We start from the raw sequence: 19307 nt of genomic DNA, 5'->3' as shown, positions 1-19307 counted from the left end.
GTGGTGGTCGGCTTCTCCCACTTCTCGGTGGTGGTTGGCTTCTCCCACTTCTCGGTGGTGGTTGGCTTCTCCCACTTCTCGGTGGTGGTCGGCTTTTCCCACTTGTCGGTAGTGGTAGGCTCCCACGGCTCAGTTGCGGTGGTGGTAGGCTTCTCCCACTTGTCGGTAGTGGTAGGCTCCCAAGCCTCGGTTGCAGTGGTAGTTGGCTTCTCCCACTTCTCGGTGGTAGGATCCAAGACAGAGAGAGGCTTCACGAAGTCTTGGCCCTCTTCACCACGGCCCTGGATAACTCCAGCGAAGGCTGGACCAGCCAAAGCCAGAAGAGCAACTGTTCCCTTGACCATGTTGCAAGATTGGATGATGATCAGAGACGAGAGGCGCGCAAACACGGATATGAACCGAAGGTATATCGGAGATAACGAATGTAGTGGTAGCGAGGAACCTCTCTTGACTGGAGAATTTGCGTGATGAGAAAGGAATGAAGAATCAGAGAAGCAGGTACGAAAGCTGGGTTTATATGCATTTCGAGATGGGGCAAATTGCCGTTTTCGTCCTATTTTCTTCTTCTTTCCCCTTCGCAATAACTGCAATGTAGTATCCACCGAGGCCAAGTGCACAGCAGCTTGACTCTGGGTGAGGAACCGATGTCAACCAAAATCAATCTGTGCGAAAACCATGTTGTATGGCTGAATGCAGCAGAAGAGACCCAAGGAACCATGGATGCTAAAGGGACGAATTGATGGTGATAGTAAGCAAGTCGTGAGGGGAAAAAAATCTTGTTGAGAGAAGATGCGAGTGTGACATTGAATAGTTTCATTCCGGCCCAAGGCCCACTATGCAACGAAAAATTATGGGGCAAGACGGGAAGAGTGATGCTAATCAACACCCAAAGCGTTTGAAATGGCGTCATGATTGTAGCCTAGCATTTGATCAAGTAAATTTGCCTATCGGTTTCTTCATGAAGAGGCAGAATTCGAAAAAGGATTAGATTAGATACGGGTAGCACATGGCTGCAGAAAGAAAAAGCCGCAAGAATTATGCTCGATCAGCAAATAGCGTAGGGTATGATCTCGCATAGGTTGCGTGCAAGAGGAATTGACTTCCAAATGTGGAGCTGATGGCGACTAATGCCTCCAGGATTTAGCCATATGTTCTAAAACAACTTGAAGCTACCCAAGATCGACTGGAATGTGGGGTTAGTCCCAGAGAAGCCGTATAGCAATGTGGAAATTGAAGGGCTCAGCAGAGAAAGAAGGCCATATACGCCCAAACCGTCGCAATCAAATATACTGCTATTTCGAAGGTGACAATAATGTGCTTGAAAAGCCTGCCATGAAGTCTATGATGATGGCCCACAGCCATCACGAAATCGTGATACGTCGTATTATCTCTGTTGGGAACACCAAGCAGATTTTCAATCGCAAATCCGTTTGTATCCGAGCTCGAGAGACAAGAAAAGCCCGTTCCAGGAGTCAGTCTGCTGCCCTAGGAAAGATAACACCAGGGTGTCGGGGAAATGTAGGCGTCATGCAATGGACCTGGTTGAAGGCAGGAACAAATCCCCTCAACTGAAAACGACTGCATGAGAGCGGTTCGTCCCTGATGGAACCTAGATGAGGATGCAACTGCAGATTGAGAGGTCAGGGCGAGGTCGACGTTTGCGGTTTAGAGTTGATGCCCTGGTTATCACGTGATTCTATATCAGATTTATGCCAAGATCTAAAGTAAAGAGTAGGGCTTAGGGCCTAGGGCTAAAAAGAGACGCGTTGTGTCACGCGTCTCGAGGGTCGCGTTAATGGCTTTGGGAGGAGCGCAACGATAGTCGAGTACGGCCATCAACCATAACACTTTGCCCAAAGCCATCAAAATGCCTCATTCTGTGTCCCCAGGAAATTCGCCCAGTCAAAGAAACGATGACGAAGTTATGCCTGATGCTCCCCCAACAGACTCTGCAGCACCAGCTGCGGAGAACGAGACTTCTGGAGTGAAGTTGGAGGATCTATTCAATGATGACGATGATGAATACCCAGCTTCCAGTGCACCAGATACTAAAGCAGAACCATCATCGGCGCCAGAAATTGGCGAGTAAGTCACGAATGTCGTTGAATTCTTGATTGGTTTGCTAATCCGAGTTTGTTCAGCTCTGTTCCCCCACCGTCCCACGTCGATATGGACACAATGCTTGCATTCTACCAACGTCTATTTCCATTTCGGTATCTATTCCAGTGGTTGAATCATGGGATAATACCTTCTCCCGACTTTGGCAATCGTGAATTCGCCCTCACGCTGCAGAACGATGCCTACCTGAGATATCAATCATACACAACCGCAGATTTGTAGGTCTTTGAAACCTAGTAAACAAGCGGAAGTCAATTACTGACTCGTTTTCTGGCAGATTCCGTAAAGACATACTGAAAATGAACCCTTCCCGTTTTGAAATTGGTCCTGTTTACAGCACCAACCCCCGGGATCGCAAAACCCTGCGAGGTGGCCAGATGAAACCCATATCCAAAGAACTAGTATTTGATATTGATTTGACCGATTATGACGATATCCGTTCATGCTGCGAAAAGGCCAACATATGCGCAAAATGCTGGACTTTTGTTACAATGGCGATGAAGGTTGTTGATACTGCTCTGCGAGAGGATTTCGGCTTTGAACACATCATGTGGGTTTATTCGGGTCGACGTGGTGCTCACGCTTGGGTGTGTGACCCACGTGCTCGAAACCTTCCAGATGACCGGAGAAGGGCGATTGCCGGCTACCTGGATGTGATACGAGGAGGGTCCCAAAGTGGCAAGCGCGTGAATTTGAAGCGGCCTCTGCACCCGCATTTGGCCCGTAGTTTGGAGATCTTGAAGCCTCACTTTGCCCAAACGACACTAGCTGACCAAGACACCTTTGTTAGCTCAGAGCAAGCGCAACGTCTTCTCGCATTACTCCCCGACAAGTCACTGAACGATGCGTTGCGGCGGAAATGGGATTCATCACCCGACCGTTCAAGTACAAGCAAATGGGCTGACATTGATGCGCTTGCCAAAACGGGAAAAAGCAGCAGCCTCAATACTTCCTCTCTGCGTGATGCGAAGCAAGATATCGTCCTCGAGTATACATACCCTCGTCTCGATTCCGAAGTCAGCAAAAAGATGATACATTTGCTCAAAAGTCCTTTCGTTGTGCATCCCGGCACAGGTCGTGTCTGTGTTCCTATAGATGCACGGAAGGCTGAACAATTCGATCCCCTCTCTGTGCCCACGGTCATGACATTGTTAGCAGAGATTGACGCTTGGGATGCGGAACATCCGGCGGGTAGTGCTGGCACTGACGCCGTCGATGGGGAAGGAAGCGTGCCCAATGATTCCGATGCCCGAGGTGGTCGCAAGCTACAGGACTATGAGAAGACGAGTCTGAAGCCGTACATCGACTACTTCCGTTCATTTATTGCTGGCTTGCTCAAGGAGGAACGCAATGGTAAGCGTGAGCGAAATGACGATGCTGCGGATGTCAAATCCGAGAGCATGGAATTCTAAGGGTCTCTCTCCTAAACGATTGGATGGTTCTGCAAATTTTATTTTCATTTTGAAGCGGGTTTTGGACAAGTCTTTTTTTTTTTTTTCTTATCACAACCAAGGCGTTTGGAGGTTCTGGATCTATGCATAAATGCAAGCTGCGTATATTTCTTAATCAATCCCATTGGAAACCTCAGGTAGCAACAACACCTGTCTGTAACCAGATTCTCACGTTTTTAACGATCTATATTCTAAAGCATGCACCTACACAAGGGTCATGGGCCATCCATATTCAGGTTTATGTTTCCAGTCCCCTGGTGCACAATTACTATTCTCATGTGACAGGGTCAATTGAGGCAAAAGTAAGATGTTTACGCATGGGCAATCAGTAAAAATATGTCAACTCAACATTGATAAATTACATAAATAAATGGATTCGTTTCTATATTGATACATGTCATGCCAGTCGGCATCACCTCCTAGTAGAAGCTACTTCTACCATCCCAATGAGCTAATGTAACATGAAAACACGAGAATATTTTAAAACAGATAATATTAGAGGAAAAGGGTGAAGAGCTGGGATTTTGTCGTACACATCTCGACTCATAGAGTAGGCTTCATGAAATGTCACTTTCCGAAAAAGACATTTAAGCGGAGATGAAGTTCTTGACGCCTGCAATCATTCCATTAGTTGTGTGGTTTTACAATTATCAGATGGATGTCACTTACTCTCGAGCCAGCGAACGTATTCCTTCTGCTCCTTGACCTGGATGTAGTCGGGGATCATGTTGGCAAGCTCTGCGTTAACGCCTCTCTCCTCGAGGTAACGCTCGAGGTAGCTTTGGAGGTCCTCGTCCAAGTTCTCGAAGGGAGGACCAGCGTAGAGGCTCTGTCTAGCCCAGTCCTTCTCAGCGGTCTGGGCGTGGGCCAGGTCGGGCTTAGAGAAGTAAGAAACTTCCTCAACCTGGAAGAGGCCATCCTGAGCGACGGTTTGGATCAGGAGAGCACCGTTGCCGGGCTTCTCAACGGTGACGTTGACACGTGCAGGGAAGCTAGGTTCGACGTCGCGGTCCAACTCATCCAACTCACGGTCGGCGGGAGCGACACGGTCTTCGGGGTGTTGCTGGGAAACGCCTCCAGCGCGGCCCTGGTTAGTGGGCTGGTGGCCCTCGAAGTCCATCTCGTCAGCGAGAGCGCCATCGTCGAAGTCTTCCTGCTCGCTCAAGTTCTGGAGGTCGGCGACAGTGAAAGTGAGACGAATCCTATGATGGTCACAAACGTTAGAGCCTATAATCAAGCGTACTAATAAATATCGGGAAATTTTCAGCACTTACTCTTCATTGCCAAACTTCTTCGTCAACACAATTTCTTGCTCACCGGGAACATCCTTGACCTGTGTGATATTAGTACAATCCGAGCTTGCCGTCATATCTAGACTCTGCACTTACCTCCCAGGAGTTGTTCTGAAGAACATACTGGATGTTCTGGACAGAGGATTCCAAATCTTCCAGACCAGAAGCCTTTTCATGCTTAACCTCATCCTCAAGCTTGGCAACCAGCTCGACATCACCTAAAACAGGGCAGCAAAAATTTGTTAGCCATGCTCATTAGGCTGTTTTGATGAATGACGGAAACTGGGCGGAAGAAAAAACCGTGCCCCGGGATTGACTGTATCCAAGAAAACGAAATTTCACTTACCCTCGGCGGATTGTCTGAAGACACTCGAGGTGGAAAAGGCAGCGTAAGGCGATCTTGTGGCCGGCTTCAGCGACGACTGCAGGAGACTGGGTCTTGGGACTGTTGACACGGGTCGCAAAACTGCGGACCGGGAAGAGGTAGCGAAGGACCGCGAGACAGTGCGAGGCACAGAGCGGGCAAGAGTACGCAAGGACAACATTGTGGAAAGATTGGTGGTAAGGGGATGGAAATTTGAAGAAGAGATGTTGGGGGTGCTGAGGTGTTGATGGATGGCAAGTTGAGAATGGGAAGAGGCGAGCTGATGATGTTAACGTTCCGAAGAAGATCGACTACGCCAAGACCTTTAGAGCTCCAGAAAAACTCCAGCGCCGCTACGGTAGAAGGCAAAAGAGAGCCAAAGAAGAATAGTGAATCTAGAAATTTTATGGATATTTCTTCTCTCTTATGATTTATTCATAATGATATGTATAATAATGAAGTTGGGAAAATTCATAATGCAGTCATATACGCCGTCATCGCCCGAACTCACGTAAAGTAAACACAGTATGTAGGTGCAAAATGGTCCGTCCAAATAAGAAGAGAAATCAATATATCATGCTCATGAGAGTCCCTTGGGAGGAAAGCTGGATGCTTGTTTCCCGCTTTCTTTCGTGAATCGAATGAACTTCATCATACTTAGACCAGACCAATCTCCATTCCAAATAGCCAAAGCCCGTAGCACCTCGGGTTGACTGAAGTCGGGCATCCAGAATCCAGTTTTATATTCTTTACTTTCAGCATCCATTCTTTGTAGCAAAACTTCCTCTCGTTTGCTGGGAGGGCGTCCTTTTCGGCGTTCGCTTTTTAGTTGTTCAATCTCAGGGTTACTGCGGTTGATGTAGCTATCGGAGGCACATGCATTAGCAAGTGTTCGACAGACAAATATTTGGAATGATTGACGAAGCGCATACTTGGTTATTGTTTGCATTATCTCTTCGTCGGAGAATGGCTGCGCATCATCTGGGATAGTTTCCTGGAAATAGGCAATGCGATCGACTGCAAACGGGTCAATTATCTGTTTCTCGGAACAGCAAGCCATCATACAATGGCAGAGACACGATATTAGCTTACTGTATGATTGTCTTCCCCTCGATGTGGTTACAGATGCTTTAGCAACTCGGTCATCTCTGTGATTCGCACGGCGCAATCTCCTGGCATCTCTGCTAAATTCGTGCAAGGCGTCAACTGCGCCTCGTTTTTTGGAAATGTGCTTGTGCACCTTGGCAAATGTCTTTGGCATGGTTGCACGTTCTGTTCTCCCTTCTGCTTCTTCAGATCAAAGTGCGGGGATGGAATCCTGCATTTCCTCCGAAGTCCAGACTTTTTTTTTTCGTTCCTTTTTTTTTCTCCGGGCAGAATACGTGGGCGGTGGAGGTGCATGACTATACCGCCTGTGGATAGCCAATCACTGCTTCGTCCCTATTGTTTCGCGTCTTTTGCGCGTCGGAGGGGAGGGACAGCGTCCGACATTCCAACGTCGTTGTCCTGGTCATCATTACGGTAATTTGCTAGGTATTTGGTCGGCCCTGGACTCTTATTTAGGAACCTTCGTTCTGTGGAATTTCTCGGGGTTGTCCCACGGTCAATCATTCGCCCTGGACTGTCACAGTTGACGCCCGTTCCTGCTCTGCGGGTAAACAAGGCGAATACTTTATTGTTCCCGAAAAGGTTTCCACGATGGGTATCAAAGGTACGTCTGACTTGTGCAGTATTGTGGGTGATATCTGGGTCATTGATTGAACATACAGGTCTTCATGGTCTTCTCAAATCCATCCAAAAACCATGCAATTTGAAGAAATTCAGCGGCCAGACGCTGGGAGTGGACGCATATGGTTGGCTACATCGTGGAACGATCGCCTGTTCGGTTGATCTTGTTCTGGATAAACCGACAACCAAGTATGTGGATTTTTGAAGGCGTCAGTGGACTGAATATGGCTAATACTCTTGCAGACATATCGACTTCGTGCTGAATCGTGTTCGCATGCTGCTCTACTTCGGCATAACCCCTTATCTTGTGTTCGATGGTGATGACCTTCCCAGCAAATCCGGCACGGAATCCGATCGACATGAAAGGCGCAAACAAAGCAAAGCCCTCGGACTAGAGCTTCAAAGAAAAGGGAGGATGGCGGAAGCCTATCAAGAGCTGCAGAAAGCTGTCGATGTGACTCCGTACATGGCTCGACAACTCATCGAGGAGTTGAAAAAGTTAAAAATCCAATATGTTGTGGCTCCTTACGAGGCAGATGCCCAGCTAGTCTACCTTGAGCGGGAGGGTATCATCAACGGCATAATCTCCGAAGACTCCGATATGCTGGTGTTTGGTGCAAAGAGGTTGTTATCAAAACTCGATCAGCATGGGGACTGCATTGAGTTGAACAGAGCCGACTTTACAGCATGCCGCGAGGTTAGCCTGATAGGATGGACGGATGCAGACTTCAGACGCATGTGCATTCTTAGCGGGTGTGATTATTTGCCTAATATCGCAAAGATGGGCTTGAAAACCGCATATCGGAGCATACGAAAGTACAAGAACGTGGAAAGGGCGTTGCGAATGATTCAATTCGAGGGAAATTACCATGTTCCATCCGACTATCTGGAGAATTTCAATCAAGCAGAGCTCACGTTCCTCTATCAAAGGGTATTCTGCCCTAAAGCTGGAAAGCTAGTTACCCTTACGCCACCTGAAAATGATATTAAGCTCGATGAACTCCCTTTTATCGGAGCTGATGTCGACCCGGTGACTGCCGTGGCTGTGGCCCAGGGAGACTTGGATCCGGCAACAAAGGAACCCATTGTCTTGAAGCCACTCGAACCTAGCAAGCTGGCCCCCGGCCTGCATCGCCGACAAACCCTAGGTTCGTCTGCTGAGCTAAAACCAAGCAAGCCCATCAACTCGTTCTTCACTCCAAAACGGACGCCGTTGGCGGAGCTAGATCCGAACACACTCTCCCCCTCTCCCAGCCAGCAACGACTTCTTCAACGCCATGCTAACAGCTCCTGGGAGAGCAGCCCTGCCCCAACCAGATCAAACACCACAAGATCCGCATCCTCTATAGGGCAATCCCACCGAATCTCCAGCCCGGTGGTGAGAAGTGTAGAACGCGATTCCTTCCTGGCTCGAGCTGCCAGAATGTCGACTTTTCAGCCCACCAAGCGGCAACGACTCTGTTCTGAGGCCGATGATGAAGCATTACCTACCCAGCCTGATTGCCGCAGTCGTTTCTTTGCGCACGCAGGCGAGGAAGCTAGCCCTAGTGGACACAAAATGAATCGAACGAAAAAGCCACGAAAGTCCAATCTGGAAGTTTTCTCCGACGAGTCTGCCGAAGACATCATGACGCAAATCGCTGGCCCCGAAAATTCGCCCGAAACCTCCACAAACAAGGGTCAAGCAGGTCAAGCTGACGAGAAGGAGACCGCGCCGGATTCCGAGTCACCCTCCAAAACTGAGGATGCAGGACAGACACCACAAGTCGCTAGTGAAGCCAAGGAGGGCCTAGCTACTTCTCACGAGCAACCTGAGAAGTCCGTGAGTCACGAGTCTCACCCTGAGGTTTTTAACCAGGTACTAGATTACCACATTGGCAAGCAGAACTCTACGTTACTTTCAAAGTATACGTTTAAGGCTGGCGCGGTTCGCGACGATAACAAGTCCAGTCCTCAAACGACAACCCTGCAGCGACAACACAGTTTTGGCTTTAACTCTAGGACGTCATCCCCCAGACGTGCACTGGGGGCCCAGGGGCAATCACCTAGGCGTCAACGGTTGACCCCCCTACAGCGATTGGGGCAGACCGCCTTGTCTCGGTCTCGATCGATCAACATCCCGACCATTAAGGGATTGGGCGCTCGATCTGGCGAGTCAAAACAAGGCTCTGTTGAAACAAACACCGTCCACAATAATGTTCCGAACTTGGTCGCCAATGGGGGGAGCGAAGACCTCATCGTGCCCGATAGCGAGGATGACGATGACAGCAACTTAAGTGACGGTGGTGACCGACCGCAGCCCATCTCGCTGAATCTCAAGCGTTTCTCTTTTGCAGCAAAATAACCAACACGCATCACAGGAGTACATTTTGTTATAATCAAGCATTGGAATACAGCTGGAGCTTCGGCGTTCTTTGGATGCATTTTTTACCGCCCTTTATTTTTGAAACACTACCCCTTTTGGGAGGATACATTGGGTATTGTTACCGGCACTATTTTTTGTTCAGGTATCATTGGATGGGTCACTGGCAGTGTCGGGGAATTGGACCCTCTGGATCTCTCCATACATAGTAATTATTCTACGCGATGATCGTCAATGTCATCATTGTTTCTTGATTCATCTGTTGTTGTTGTTCCTGAGTCCATTTTTGATCGATAAACCGGGGGCTGGGGAAGTCAGGTGATGATAAGCCGTGGGGCAAACTTTAACCCAAAACACGCCAGTCCCCATTGGCCCTAGTGCCATCAGTGGGTCTGATCCGTTCGATGTGGGCTAGCGCAGCTGCCCGACGCGGCAGGCGGTCAGGCGCTGGTTACCGGGAAACGGCCGACGTAAACAAAGGCGGTTGGCCCAGCCTCCCGATTTGTATACCTTCATACCAGCCACCAGCAGTCAGCCAGGCGCATCGTCTGCCGTTCTTTTTTTGTTCGCTTTTTTTCTTACTCGATTACGAATTGGAGCCTGACACGGAGGATTTGGACTCAGCGAGCTAGTGTGACTGGTTCTGTGGAATTGTCCAGCTACGATCTCTTTTCCCTTCTCCCTTCCTCTTCTCTTCTTCGTTGCTCTCTTTCTGGCCTTTTTGGCACTCCTCTGCTACCACTCACGCCCACATCGGGGCTTTAGAAAGGCGAGTTTAGTGTCTCTGACCAGTCTTATATTCTTCAGGTTCGATCGCCGGTGGAGAAGATACATACATTCCTTCTTATCGTTTTTTGCGACCTGTCAAGCGTCCCGATCCTTGCCCACATTCCATACCAACGATCTGAAGAATCCAACTTGCGACTCGGATTATCTTTGCCATTAACGTCACTGGGACTCTCAAGATCGTCCTATTCAATTCGCATTATTCGGATCGCTGGGGCTCGGATATCCCTGGATACTGAGAATTTACGCCCCAACTACTCCTTCTCGGGGGACCGGGAAGCGAGGTTGATTGCTCAGTGAGAGAAGGAGAGAAGAAAAACAAGATCATATCAACCACATCGAAATGGCTATCAACTTCGCGAACGGGTTTGCCCGTATGTATTTCAATTTGCGATATCCATGCTGAAGAAAAAATCACTAACATGGATCAATCTAGGGTTCATACCAATGATCGGGTACCACCACGTGCTCATGGTCATCATTGCAGTGTCCATCATTCTTCTATGTGAGTTTCTCCGACCTTCCCAGCGCTGTGTTACTCTGGAATGTGGCTAACGTCTATAGCCCTATTATTGGCTGGATGCTCGTCGTCATCACCCCAGATTCCCACTATCTTCCTGATCTCGATGTACTATGAGCGCTACAGCCCGACCTTCAATCTGGCGCAGGTAGACCCTGGCGTTGTGACAGCAACATCGAATATCGTTGGCGGTGCAGAGATGGAGGTCCGCGTGGGTTACTTCGGTATCTGCGTCCAACCGGACCACGGTTCTTTTATCTGCAACTCGAATGCCACAGCCCTGGCTGAAGTCGTCACTGTCGATCAGGATCCTATGAATCTGATCTGGGTTGCATCAACCTTCAAGGATGCAGTTGTCTTCCCTTATCTTCTGTATGTTTAAATCCGTTCCTCTCATGGGCTTCATCTTGACTAACATCTCACCAGTGTTGTTGCCGTCATCCTTGCCTTCTTCTGTTTTATTCTCCTCGCTACTTTCCCGGGATGGCACGAGGAAGTCGACTCTGGTGGCTCCGAACGAGAAGTCAAGCCATTCCCATCGAGACCCGTGTCGCAAGCCGCCCTTGCACTTATCTTCGTCGCCGCCGTATTCGTTTTAGTATCAGTACTATGGCAACATACAGCATCGGTAGCTGCCAGTACGATAGCACAAGATATGGGCAATGGAAGCGTCAAGAGCGGGGTTGGCACTTCCGCCATGGTTCTCGGTTGGTTCGGCTTCGTCCTAATGGTTATTGTAACGATAGGACTGCTGGTCATGATACTCAGCATCCGTCTCATAAAGCAACTGACCGACGAGGAGTAAAGCTCCTTACTCTTCACGGTACATATATTTTCTTTTTTTCTTCACCGGCATTTGGGACGACATGTTTTTTCTTTTTTCTTCATTTGATTCCCTTTGGTTTTCTTTCTTCACGGCACGAATCGGTACGAATAATATGAGAATGGGATTTGGAATTACGAGGATGGCTATATCATGAAACTTAGCCTGACTGCACAGCTGGTTGTCTACGACATGAATGAACAGTCTTTACCTCTGTACAGTCTGTTGGATTCGAAATTTTTCGTGGATGCTTCATTATTATGTATAAAATTGATGTTTTGCCTCTGATTTACGCTACTTCACTTTGGGCTTTTGTTATATGAGAATTCGGAATGGCTGGCTTGGGAAACGGAAATGGGACGGCATTTGTTCATGAATGATAATATCAAGATATAGAAACTTTAACACTATGCAAAGCAAGTTATCTCTTCAGATCTAATCATGATTACATATGTAACATTATTTCCGTATTACAGTTGAAAATATATAGTAGGATATCAAACGCATATATCATAAGAAAGCGCCTTCAAATATCATGCCGGGCATATTTACTAGCCAGACGAATCCTCCTCCCATAACGATAGAGAACAAACGGAAACGGCACAAAAAGCACCGTCAAACAGCCCAAGAGCGTACACGCCCACCCAACTCCCAAGTTATGAAACATAGCAGTCGCAAACAAGGGAAACCCAGCCCCAAACGACGATCTCATAAAGTCATTCCCCGCCAACACAGAAGCAGCATACTTGGGGTACGCATGAGCCAGGTAACAGAAAATGCAATTGAAAATCAAACACCCACCCACGGCGAAAAACATCGAGGCGATGATAGGCACAATCCAATGCACACTTTCAAAGTTGCCGGTCCAGCCAAACCAGAAGAGGGAGATGGGGAGGGCGAAAGCACCGACGCAGGCTGGGGGCAGTTGTTCCTCTGGCGCGATGTTCCAGTTTTTGTCGAATTTTTTGGATTGGTATTTGTATTTCCAGTAGAAGTAGCCTGGGATGGTGAGGCAGATTGTGGAGATGAGGATGCCGAGGAAGGCGAGACCGCTCTCTCCAAGGTTGAAGCCGTGGATTTCGCTGAAGACTATGGGGAAGGCTTCGAACCAGATGTAGAGGATGCCATAGATGAGGGAGATGTAGAGGTTGAGGAGGAAGACAATGGGTTCAAGGAAGCATAATTCGAATGGACGAATTAGGGCTTCGAAGAGAACGTCCTTGTTAGGGGATCTTGGTTAGCTTTGATGGGAATTTGAACCATGATACAGATGAAAAACTCACAGTAGGCTTGACTGCCTTGATCTCGATCTCAGCTTCCGACATATACTCCGAGTTGCCGGTTATCCTTCGGACTCGGCGCGCACGTCGAGCGAGAATATTGGGTGAATATGTCTCAGGAAGGAAAAAGAAGAGAAGAACAAGGGCGAAGCCAGAAACCCATAATAACTCCCAAATGGTCCATGTCCACCCTTTGGCAGCAGCAGCAAAGCCACCAACCAGTGGTCCAAGAACAGGCGCAGAAATGGCGAATATGCCCCAGACGGCAATAAAGTAGTCTCTCAGCATGGGATTCCAGATATCCCCCATAGATGCTGCGCCGGTTGCCAGAGCCGGGGAACCAATAAAGCCAGTCAGAAAGCGGAATGCCAGGAGCATCCCAAAATTCTTTGCGTAGATCACGCCAAACTGGAAGAAGACGAATACAACTAGCGTGAGAACATAGGTTGGACTGCGACCAATCATTGGAAGTTCTGATAAGGGTGACCAGACCATCGGACCTGATGCTGTTGTTAGTAAATGGTATCGACGTCGGTGCAAGCTGTTCTTTGAGGACATACCAAGACCATATCCAAGGACAAAAAGAGTCAGACCAAGTGTGGCAGCGACCTGGCTCACCCCGAACTGCTCTGTCACGCCAATCGTCCCAGGCGTGTAAATCGCTGAGCCAATGTAGATGGCAAAGGTGAGCAACCAGATCAAGCTGCTCACAAATAGCCTCTTTCCCATACTCCAGTTCTGGGGGTTCTGAGAGCATATCAGTAAGATTATTTTAGTCATGTTTGATCAGTAACTTCACTAACCTCGCTATCATCAGGACCTCGCCAACTAATCACGATGCCTCCGCTTGTCCCAGCTGTCGCATTTTCGCTGCTGTTCCGGATAGTCGATGCAATCGACATTCGACGCGATGTCCTGGAGACCTGGGACATGACCGTGTACAGGCCATAGCAGTTTTCCTCATCTTCATTGACGGGCGTCGCAGCTTCTTCTTTCTCGGCTTCTGGCTCTGTCTTTAGGTATTCTGTCCATACCGATGAATCGATTTCTTCGGGATATCGCAGCCATCTCCCACCGCTGAATATGCGTACCAGCTTCCCGAATGCTGAATCTCGAATTGTCTCCATCATAAGAGCCTTATTGAATCCGTAGCTCTGATAATCGACTCCGTACTTCGATTGACTGCCAATTGGAGACTGATGCTGGAAAGAAGGAAAGGAATTGCATTTTCTGGATCCAGCGCGATATAAGTACTTCCATTGAACGGATATAACTCAATAAACGGATGGTACAAATCTTCTGGCTTTGAAACTCAATGAAGATTCCGCTGTTGTCTTGACGTCGTCGAGAAGACTCATGTCCGTAATTCCGTATATCCGACCGTGGCAACCGGATGATAAATCGTTGGTCCTGTTGGGTTTTGCGAGACATCGAGATTATAATCACATTTATAATACTCCCTTTATTGCTGATCCAGATGCAGCCGAATTTTGCTTCTATTTCGTCTTCGTTATTATGAATCTAAAGCTTCTCGACGGAGGTACCTCATAGATGTGACGTCACGACTGATAGCCCTAATAGATCAGTACAAGGGATCGTAATATCGGATAAAAACTTACTGGTATATGTCGAAGAACACTTTAAAAAAAAAGATATTCTGTTGAATGTGTTACTTCGGAGTCCTGTTGTTTTGAAAGAAACCGTTGAGATATGCTCTTATTTCACTTACCTGTCCGATATATATTAGCACGACGGGCATGTATCACAACCCAACCAAACGTATTAAAACAATTTCCTGATCTGGTTCAAGTATACATGACCGCATTGGAGAAAAAGACAGAGTTCTGCGTAATCACGGTAACTGGCAACTCTTCCCCAGGTTCATCCGTTTATTAACCAATGCATCAACTCCTCTCAACCACCTTTTCCATGTTTCGCCATTGCCCATTGCCAACATTCGTTTCATCCGTGCATAAGACCGGACTTGTTCATCCTCTTCTTCAGTTTTGATCACTTGAGTGCTATTCGGACCCCAGATCTTCCATTGCCCTTTCGATGCAGGCCACGGGTCTTGGCCGTAGCTGAATCTGATCCATGCTGTCGCAAAGTCCATCGCCATGGCTCGTTCATCCTCATTGAATGCATTAAACAAGTTACCGAATAGGTACAATAGCTCGTGCGCGTGATATGCAGTTCCCTCAAAAGCATTTGGATTTCAAGACCGCTGATCAAAATCGTACAGGAAGAGTGCATCTCGATCAGCACTAGCGAGCGCTGTGGCGTAGTTGGGGATTTTGAAAACGGCGTCACCGCACATGTGCTCGACCCGTTCTAGTAAGATGTCATGAGGGAGTTCTGGCGAAATGCAGTACTCAGATAAGATCTGATTTGTCTCGATGTCATTCTGGATGTGATTAGCGAATGTCCTGTGAGCCCCATCAAAGTCATCCTGTAGCAGGTTTAAATGAAAGATGACGCCTTCATGGTAAGTGTCGCCCAACATAAACCCTTTCAGCCATTCTGGCGGTTTTTGAATGGCCAACGGGTCTTTTGCATAAAACCACCCATCTAGGCATGGATTCCCTGTTCCCGACGCCACTCCCTGAATCGATGGCGTCGCATTTGCTAGATCCTGTTGAGGAATTCTCCTCAGGAGATCAAGTGCATTATCATTCATGGGATCGATTCGAAAATAGTGACACACTGCCCTGAACAGTTGCTCATGCTCCTCCATTGTCCAAGGTGGAATTGACATGGATAAACCAGACATGCAAACCGCACGACGGAACTTGGGAGGACTAACAGCTGCCAATTGGTTGCTAATCGAAATTGCACCAGCTGACTCCCCAACAAGAGTAACGTTATCAGGATCACCTCCCAGATCCGAAATGTAATTCTGAACCCATTGGAAAGCGATCTGCTGATCTGTGAATCCAAAGTTGCCGCATCCTTGGAACCCGTCTTGCTCGAGTTCTGTTTTGATCGCAGTGCTTGCAAGAAAACCACCAAGCCCGACTCTGTGATTAAAGTTAACGCATACTATCGGTTGATTGATTCTTAGACTGTGCGAGACGAGGTTGACTGCGTCAAAGATGGGGAGGTTTGCACCGCCATAGAGTAGGGAGCCGCCATGCACATAAACAAAAACGGGACATCTTTTGGCGCTGATAGTGGCTGTTGGAATGACAATATTCATTACTAGGCCTTTAAGCTCGTCGACGTTGGGCTGATGCGGAAAATGTTGTGATGGAGGAACAGGGACGAGATCGTCGGAGTCATCGCCCTCGATCATTGGGCGAGGGCAGTCATTTCTAGGAGAGGCATGTTAGATGACATCTTGAAATGATCAGGAGAGCTACTGACCCTAATACTGTTCCATCGTGGTAATTATCTGCCCATGAGGTATTTAGAATTGACCGTGTCTATTGCTTGGAAAGTTTGGCGTAGGGAATTCCAGCGTATTGTTGTACCCATCCAGCTGGCCAAGTCTATGAATGAACGTCGAGCATTTCGAAATAGGTGTTTGAAACATGCTAATTTTTTCTGCTTGTTTCCCTCAATCTTTGGACGTGATGATCATCGTGCTTGTATACTTCGATCATCCTCACACTAGGCTGAGAACGGCAGGTGGACGCACAAGAGTTCCCCTCAATTTAGAGATACGAGGGATTATCCATCGCGCATCAATTGCCTTAATCGTGTCAACCTCCGCAATGACTACCAATATCCCTCAATTAAAATGAAACCACACTTTCAAAACAAGTATGTTGACCCCACGACAACGGTCTCATGAAGGATGCTGGACGTGCAAGAAGAGACGGCGGAAATGCGATAACGGTCGTCCGACATGCCAGAACTGCCACCAACGCGGAGTACCATGTGAGGGCTACGAGGTGCGCCTGCGCTGGGGCTCTGGGATTGCATCGAGAGGACGGTTTACTGGTGCCGATAAACCGGTTGGCGAGTGTGTCTCGGCCAGACCAAAGGGCCGACAGCGAGATTTGGAGAAGAAACGCAAACAAAGTGTTGTGGAGCATGATGGTGTTGCGGGGAATGGTGGTACCCGCTTTCAAGTTCTCGATCTGTATCTGATCTGATGCTCGAGTGTAGATTCTCATGACCCCATGATCGATGCTTCCATTTCCCCAGATTGCCAGACACAGGTGGCCCACGGAAAAGGTCATTTGAATGCATTAGAAGACGAACGCCTTTTCAACGAGTGTATGTCAATGTTGAAATCCTGTTCGAGATATACTGACTTGGTATAGTCTTGACATCAGGCGTCAACATCCTGCACTCAACCACAGTCGATGATGGTGATAATGTCCTGCCTTCCCATCTTCCAGAGCTGTGTCAAAAGTCCGAGGCGCTGTATTCAATATGCCTTGCATTTCAAGCGTCATTGTCCAAAGATATCAAATCACGGTTCTTCGAGTATTTTGATGCAGCATTGAGCATGTTCCGCATTGAGCTGGCCAACAGCGTTTCATGCCTGGAGGACGCCACGTTAACAGCTGGACTACTTCTCTGTAGCATTGGTGTAAGTCTCAGCCTTATATTTAGAAAAAGTATTGTCTGACCTGACAATCTTTAGTTCATGCATGGCTTGCCATGGACAATGCATATCCAAGGGATGTACAACATCTTACAGATTTATGGCTTTGACCATCCTCCTGGCGAACGAACTTCATTTCGAACGCATCTGATCGAAGTAATGGGAGTGATGGATCTTCCAACCTTTGCAGTTGGGCGACAGAATCCATGCCTTGGAATATGGAGACGCTACTGCCGCAGCAACACCTGGGCTGGAGAGCAACATTCTGACCGCAGCCAGGTTGAAGTCGTCAGTGGACTCCCACGATCCCTCCTCGATATTTTCTCCGGTATTGGAGAAGGCACTAAAGAGGAAGATTTTTGGAACTGGTTGGGCGCAGAGGGGAGCTTCGGCCAGATGCAACTGTGGCAAGCGTACAAACTAGCTGGAATCTTGACCTTGCGAAGTCGATCAAGTGCCAACTCATACGAGTCCCAAATGACACTCCCAAAGACGGCAATACTTGTTTCCCAGATTCTTAGTAGCATCGATGCTATCCGTAGGGCGTCTGATGACTCTGAACAACAAGACACACTCATCATGAATGCGATCAATTACCCGGTGTTTGTAGCGGGTCTAGAGGTGATGATTATCAACTCAAACGCGGAGTGGAAGGAATTGATTAGGAGTTGCTTCATGTCGAGCCACTTGAGAAGCGAGTATGGCTTTGAGGATCGGCTTTTGCTGGAAATACTGGAGGAAGCATGGAAACGAAACGATGAAAGGGTGGATGTGGACGAACTGGCAAAGGCGCGGGGAACAGAGCTTGGATTGTTGTGAGATTATAGCAGTGAATGTTAGTTGATAGAGTTAATATATGAGAATGAAAGAGAAGATTTTTCTACTGGATTTGTGGGTGTTCTAAGCTAAGGCTGTGTTGGTCGAAGCATGACCCAAAGCGTGACCCTCTCTTCCTCTCCCAACTCAACCTCTTCAACCACCTCGAACCCCCACCGCTCATAGAATTTAACATTCCTTTCTGAAGTGCATTCAAGGAAAATAGGACTGTTATCAACATATTCCAACAGCCATTGCATCGATTTACTACCCATTCCCCGAGACTGGAGCAAAGGGTGCACCGCAAGGACTTCGAGATACCAGACATCGTCAACCGCATAGCGAGCTCGAATCTCGTCCATCATTATGTCATGTGACGTAAGAAGAGTATCGACTCGCTATTCAATACAATATCAGCTTCAGGAAATAGTTTCAATACATCTCACTGCGCTAGAGCATACCCTTTCACACGTTTCGCTGTCCGTCGCTGGATCGAGAAAATCCAATGCCCATAATTTACATGCCAGGAGGATCCGTTTAATGGTCCATTTAGCACAACTTTGTGGAGGGAATAATAACATGGCAATTCCTGCATCCAGGCTCTCTTCGTTTGCTGTTTGAGACAATGGTTCTTCTACCGCCGCCACCAGAGATTTGGCCCGAGGTGGAAAGACCTCTACCATTTGTTTCAAAGGGGGAGAACTGAGAACAATTCCATCAAGGATAGCTTGCTGGATACGACGATATTGCCATTTGCATGTTTCACGACTCAATGAACCCCAAGGAATAGCATTGGGTCGGAGCCACTCGATCAATGGGTCTTGAGAAAAAGCAAGACTGATGGTGCGAGCAGCAGGGGAAATCGATTGAGGATCTGGTGTGTCTCAGCATGAATCAGCGGTGTCTAGATTTTTTAGCTGGTTTGAGCCCACTATCTCTGACAGGAAGCATGTCCACTGATCTTGCAGCAGCCATAGTTGCTTGATATCGCGCCGCAAGGGTCCGATTGAACATTCGCGAGATCGCGATAAGATTGAAAAATGTTGACCAAAAATTCGTTCATTTCAAATATCAGCGAGGTGACAGAAATATGCCAGGTACGAATGCTACGATTCTACGATTAGTACGAAAGATGGGATGAGCGATATTGAACTCGGCTATGGACAGTATCCCCTCTTTTCGACTACTCATCCTGATAGTCATGGGTCGACC

The 19307-nt window shown here is 47.9% G+C and overlaps 11 protein-coding genes across 11 annotated transcripts; 4 read left to right on the top strand and 7 right to left on the bottom strand.

Annotated features, from left to right (window-relative positions):
* Positions 1–21: 21 nt before the first annotated feature.
* Positions 22–344, bottom strand: cspA (putative cell surface protein; the record flags this gene model as incomplete). Its single annotated transcript, XM_040831050.1, has 1 exon — positions 22–344. A coding segment is annotated over one exon (323 nt), but the record flags the coding sequence as incomplete, so codon positions are not given.
* Positions 345–486: 142 nt separating this feature from the next.
* On the bottom strand, positions 487–1066 carry ASPWEDRAFT_548639 (uncharacterized protein). Its single transcript, XM_040838115.1, has one exon. The coding sequence runs from the start codon at positions 908–910 to the stop codon at positions 554–556; it is 357 nt and encodes a 118-aa protein (XP_040687578.1). The 5' UTR covers positions 911–1066; the 3' UTR covers positions 487–553.
* A 780-nt stretch (positions 1067–1846) lies between these two features.
* Positions 1847–3742, top strand: ASPWEDRAFT_41789 (DNA primase subunit PRI1). Its single transcript, XM_040835649.1, has 3 exons — positions 1847–2085; positions 2142–2336; positions 2396–3742. Exons 1-3 carry the CDS (start codon positions 1868–1870, stop codon positions 3528–3530), a joined length of 1548 nt encoding a protein of 515 aa, XP_040687577.1. The 5' UTR covers positions 1847–1867; the 3' UTR covers positions 3531–3742.
* Positions 3743–3994: 252 nt separating this feature from the next.
* On the bottom strand, positions 3995–5518 carry ASPWEDRAFT_41787 (MAM33 family protein). The gene is made up of 5 exons (XM_040835648.1): positions 5208–5518; positions 4958–5079; positions 4844–4902; positions 4239–4771; positions 3995–4182 (listed from the first exon to the last, which is right to left on the bottom strand). The coding sequence occupies exons 1-5, from the start codon at positions 5404–5406 to the stop codon at positions 4157–4159; spliced, it is 939 nt and encodes a 312-aa protein (XP_040687576.1). The 5' UTR covers positions 5407–5518; the 3' UTR covers positions 3995–4156.
* Positions 5519–5689: 171 nt separating this feature from the next.
* ASPWEDRAFT_41786 (translation machinery-associated protein 16) lies at positions 5690–6523 on the bottom strand. Its single transcript, XM_040835647.1, has 3 exons — positions 6318–6523; positions 6158–6242; positions 5690–6088 (listed from the first exon to the last, which is right to left on the bottom strand). The coding sequence occupies exons 1-3, from the start codon at positions 6484–6486 to the stop codon at positions 5806–5808; spliced, it is 537 nt and encodes a 178-aa protein (XP_040687575.1). The 5' UTR covers positions 6487–6523; the 3' UTR covers positions 5690–5805.
* A 400-nt stretch (positions 6524–6923) lies between these two features.
* On the top strand, positions 6924–9297 carry ASPWEDRAFT_52276 (putative exonuclease; the record flags this gene model as incomplete). Its single annotated transcript, XM_040837729.1, has 3 exons — positions 6924–6936; positions 6995–7142; positions 7197–9297. The coding sequence occupies 3 exons, from the start codon at positions 6924–6926 to the stop codon at positions 9295–9297; spliced, it is 2262 nt and encodes a 753-aa protein (XP_040687574.1).
* Positions 9298–10444: 1147 nt separating this feature from the next.
* ASPWEDRAFT_173331 (Fig1 domain-containing protein) lies at positions 10445–11426 on the top strand (the record flags this gene model as incomplete). The annotated part of the gene is made up of 4 exons (XM_040831049.1): positions 10445–10475; positions 10538–10606; positions 10666–10993; positions 11048–11426. 4 exons carry the CDS (start codon positions 10445–10447, stop codon positions 11424–11426), a joined length of 807 nt encoding a protein of 268 aa, XP_040687573.1.
* A 499-nt stretch (positions 11427–11925) lies between these two features.
* ASPWEDRAFT_60457 (MFS transporter) lies at positions 11926–13851 on the bottom strand (the record flags this gene model as incomplete). Its single annotated transcript, XM_040838521.1, has 4 exons — positions 11926–12663; positions 12728–13224; positions 13285–13471; positions 13528–13851. The coding sequence occupies 4 exons, from the start codon at positions 13849–13851 to the stop codon at positions 11971–11973; spliced, it is 1701 nt and encodes a 566-aa protein (XP_040687572.1). The 3' UTR covers positions 11926–11970.
* A 725-nt stretch (positions 13852–14576) lies between these two features.
* Positions 14577–16256, bottom strand: ASPWEDRAFT_52273 (uncharacterized protein; the record flags this gene model as incomplete). Its single annotated transcript, XM_040837728.1, has 3 exons — positions 14577–14921; positions 15027–16035; positions 16195–16256. 3 exons carry the CDS (start codon positions 16254–16256, stop codon positions 14577–14579), a joined length of 1416 nt encoding a protein of 471 aa, XP_040687571.1.
* Positions 16257–16488: 232 nt separating this feature from the next.
* ASPWEDRAFT_173328 (Zn(II)2Cys6 transcription factor) lies at positions 16489–18098 on the top strand (the record flags this gene model as incomplete). The annotated part of the gene is made up of 4 exons (XM_040831048.1): positions 16489–16783; positions 16835–16945; positions 16993–17264; positions 17319–18098. 4 exons carry the CDS (start codon positions 16489–16491, stop codon positions 18096–18098), a joined length of 1458 nt encoding a protein of 485 aa, XP_040687570.1.
* A 78-nt stretch (positions 18099–18176) lies between these two features.
* Positions 18177–19114, bottom strand: ASPWEDRAFT_41778 (GNAT family N-acetyltransferase). Its single transcript, XM_040835644.1, has 3 exons — positions 19028–19114; positions 18557–18969; positions 18177–18493 (listed from the first exon to the last, which is right to left on the bottom strand). Exons 1-3 carry the CDS (start codon positions 19068–19070, stop codon positions 18185–18187), a joined length of 765 nt encoding a protein of 254 aa, XP_040687569.1. The 5' UTR covers positions 19071–19114; the 3' UTR covers positions 18177–18184.
* Positions 19115–19307: the final 193 nt, after the last annotated feature.

Source organism: Aspergillus wentii (genome assembly GCF_001890725.1).
Source record: "Aspergillus wentii DTO 134E9 unplaced genomic scaffold ASPWEscaffold_5, whole genome shotgun sequence".
In the NCBI taxonomy this organism is placed as follows: Eukaryota; Fungi; Ascomycota; class Eurotiomycetes; order Eurotiales; family Aspergillaceae; genus Aspergillus; species Aspergillus wentii.
Note: the sequence above shows the minus strand (reverse complement) of the source record. Positions and strands in the feature narration are given on the sequence as shown.

Coding starts and splice junctions, on each gene's coding strand:
- ASPWEDRAFT_41778 (XM_040835644.1), bottom strand. CDS start 19,070: ATGGCTGCTGCAAGATCAGTGGACATGCTTCCTGTCAGAGATA. Junction 18,970..19,027: donor CATGCTTCCTGTCAGAGATA/GTGGGCTCAAAC, acceptor GAGACACACCAG/ATCCTCAATCGATTTCCCCT. Junction 18,494..18,556: donor ACAGCGAAACGTGTGAAAGG/GTATGCTCTAGC, acceptor TGTATTGAATAG/CGAGTCGATACTCTTCTTAC.
- ASPWEDRAFT_548639 (XM_040838115.1), bottom strand. CDS start 910: ATGACGCCATTTCAAACGCTTTGGGTGTTGATTAGCATCACTCTTCCC.
- ASPWEDRAFT_41787 (XM_040835648.1), bottom strand. CDS start 5,406: ATGTTGTCCTTGCGTACTCTTGCCCGCTCTGTGCCTCGCACTGTCTCG. Junction 5,080..5,207: donor CTTCAGACAATCCGCCGAGG/GTAAGTGAAATT, acceptor GCCCTGTTTTAG/GTGATGTCGAGCTGGTTGCC. Junction 4,183..4,238: donor ATACGTTCGCTGGCTCGAGA/GTAAGTGACATC, acceptor GAATGATTGCAG/GCGTCAAGAACTTCATCTCC.
- ASPWEDRAFT_41786 (XM_040835647.1), bottom strand. CDS start 6,486: ATGCCAAAGACATTTGCCAAGGTGCACAAGCACATTTCCAAAAAACGA. Junction 6,243..6,317: donor GAGGGGAAGACAATCATACA/GTAAGCTAATAT, acceptor ACCCGTTTGCAG/TCGATCGCATTGCCTATTTC. Junction 6,089..6,157: donor ATAATGCAAACAATAACCAA/GTATGCGCTTCG, acceptor TGCCTCCGATAG/CTACATCAACCGCAGTAACC.
- ASPWEDRAFT_41789 (XM_040835649.1), top strand. CDS start 1,868: ATGCCTCATTCTGTGTCCCCAGGAAATTCGCCCAGTCAAAGAAACGAT. Junction 2,086..2,141: donor TCGGCGCCAGAAATTGGCGA/GTAAGTCACGAA, acceptor GAGTTTGTTCAG/CTCTGTTCCCCCACCGTCCC. Junction 2,337..2,395: donor TCATACACAACCGCAGATTT/GTAGGTCTTTGA, acceptor GTTTTCTGGCAG/ATTCCGTAAAGACATACTGA.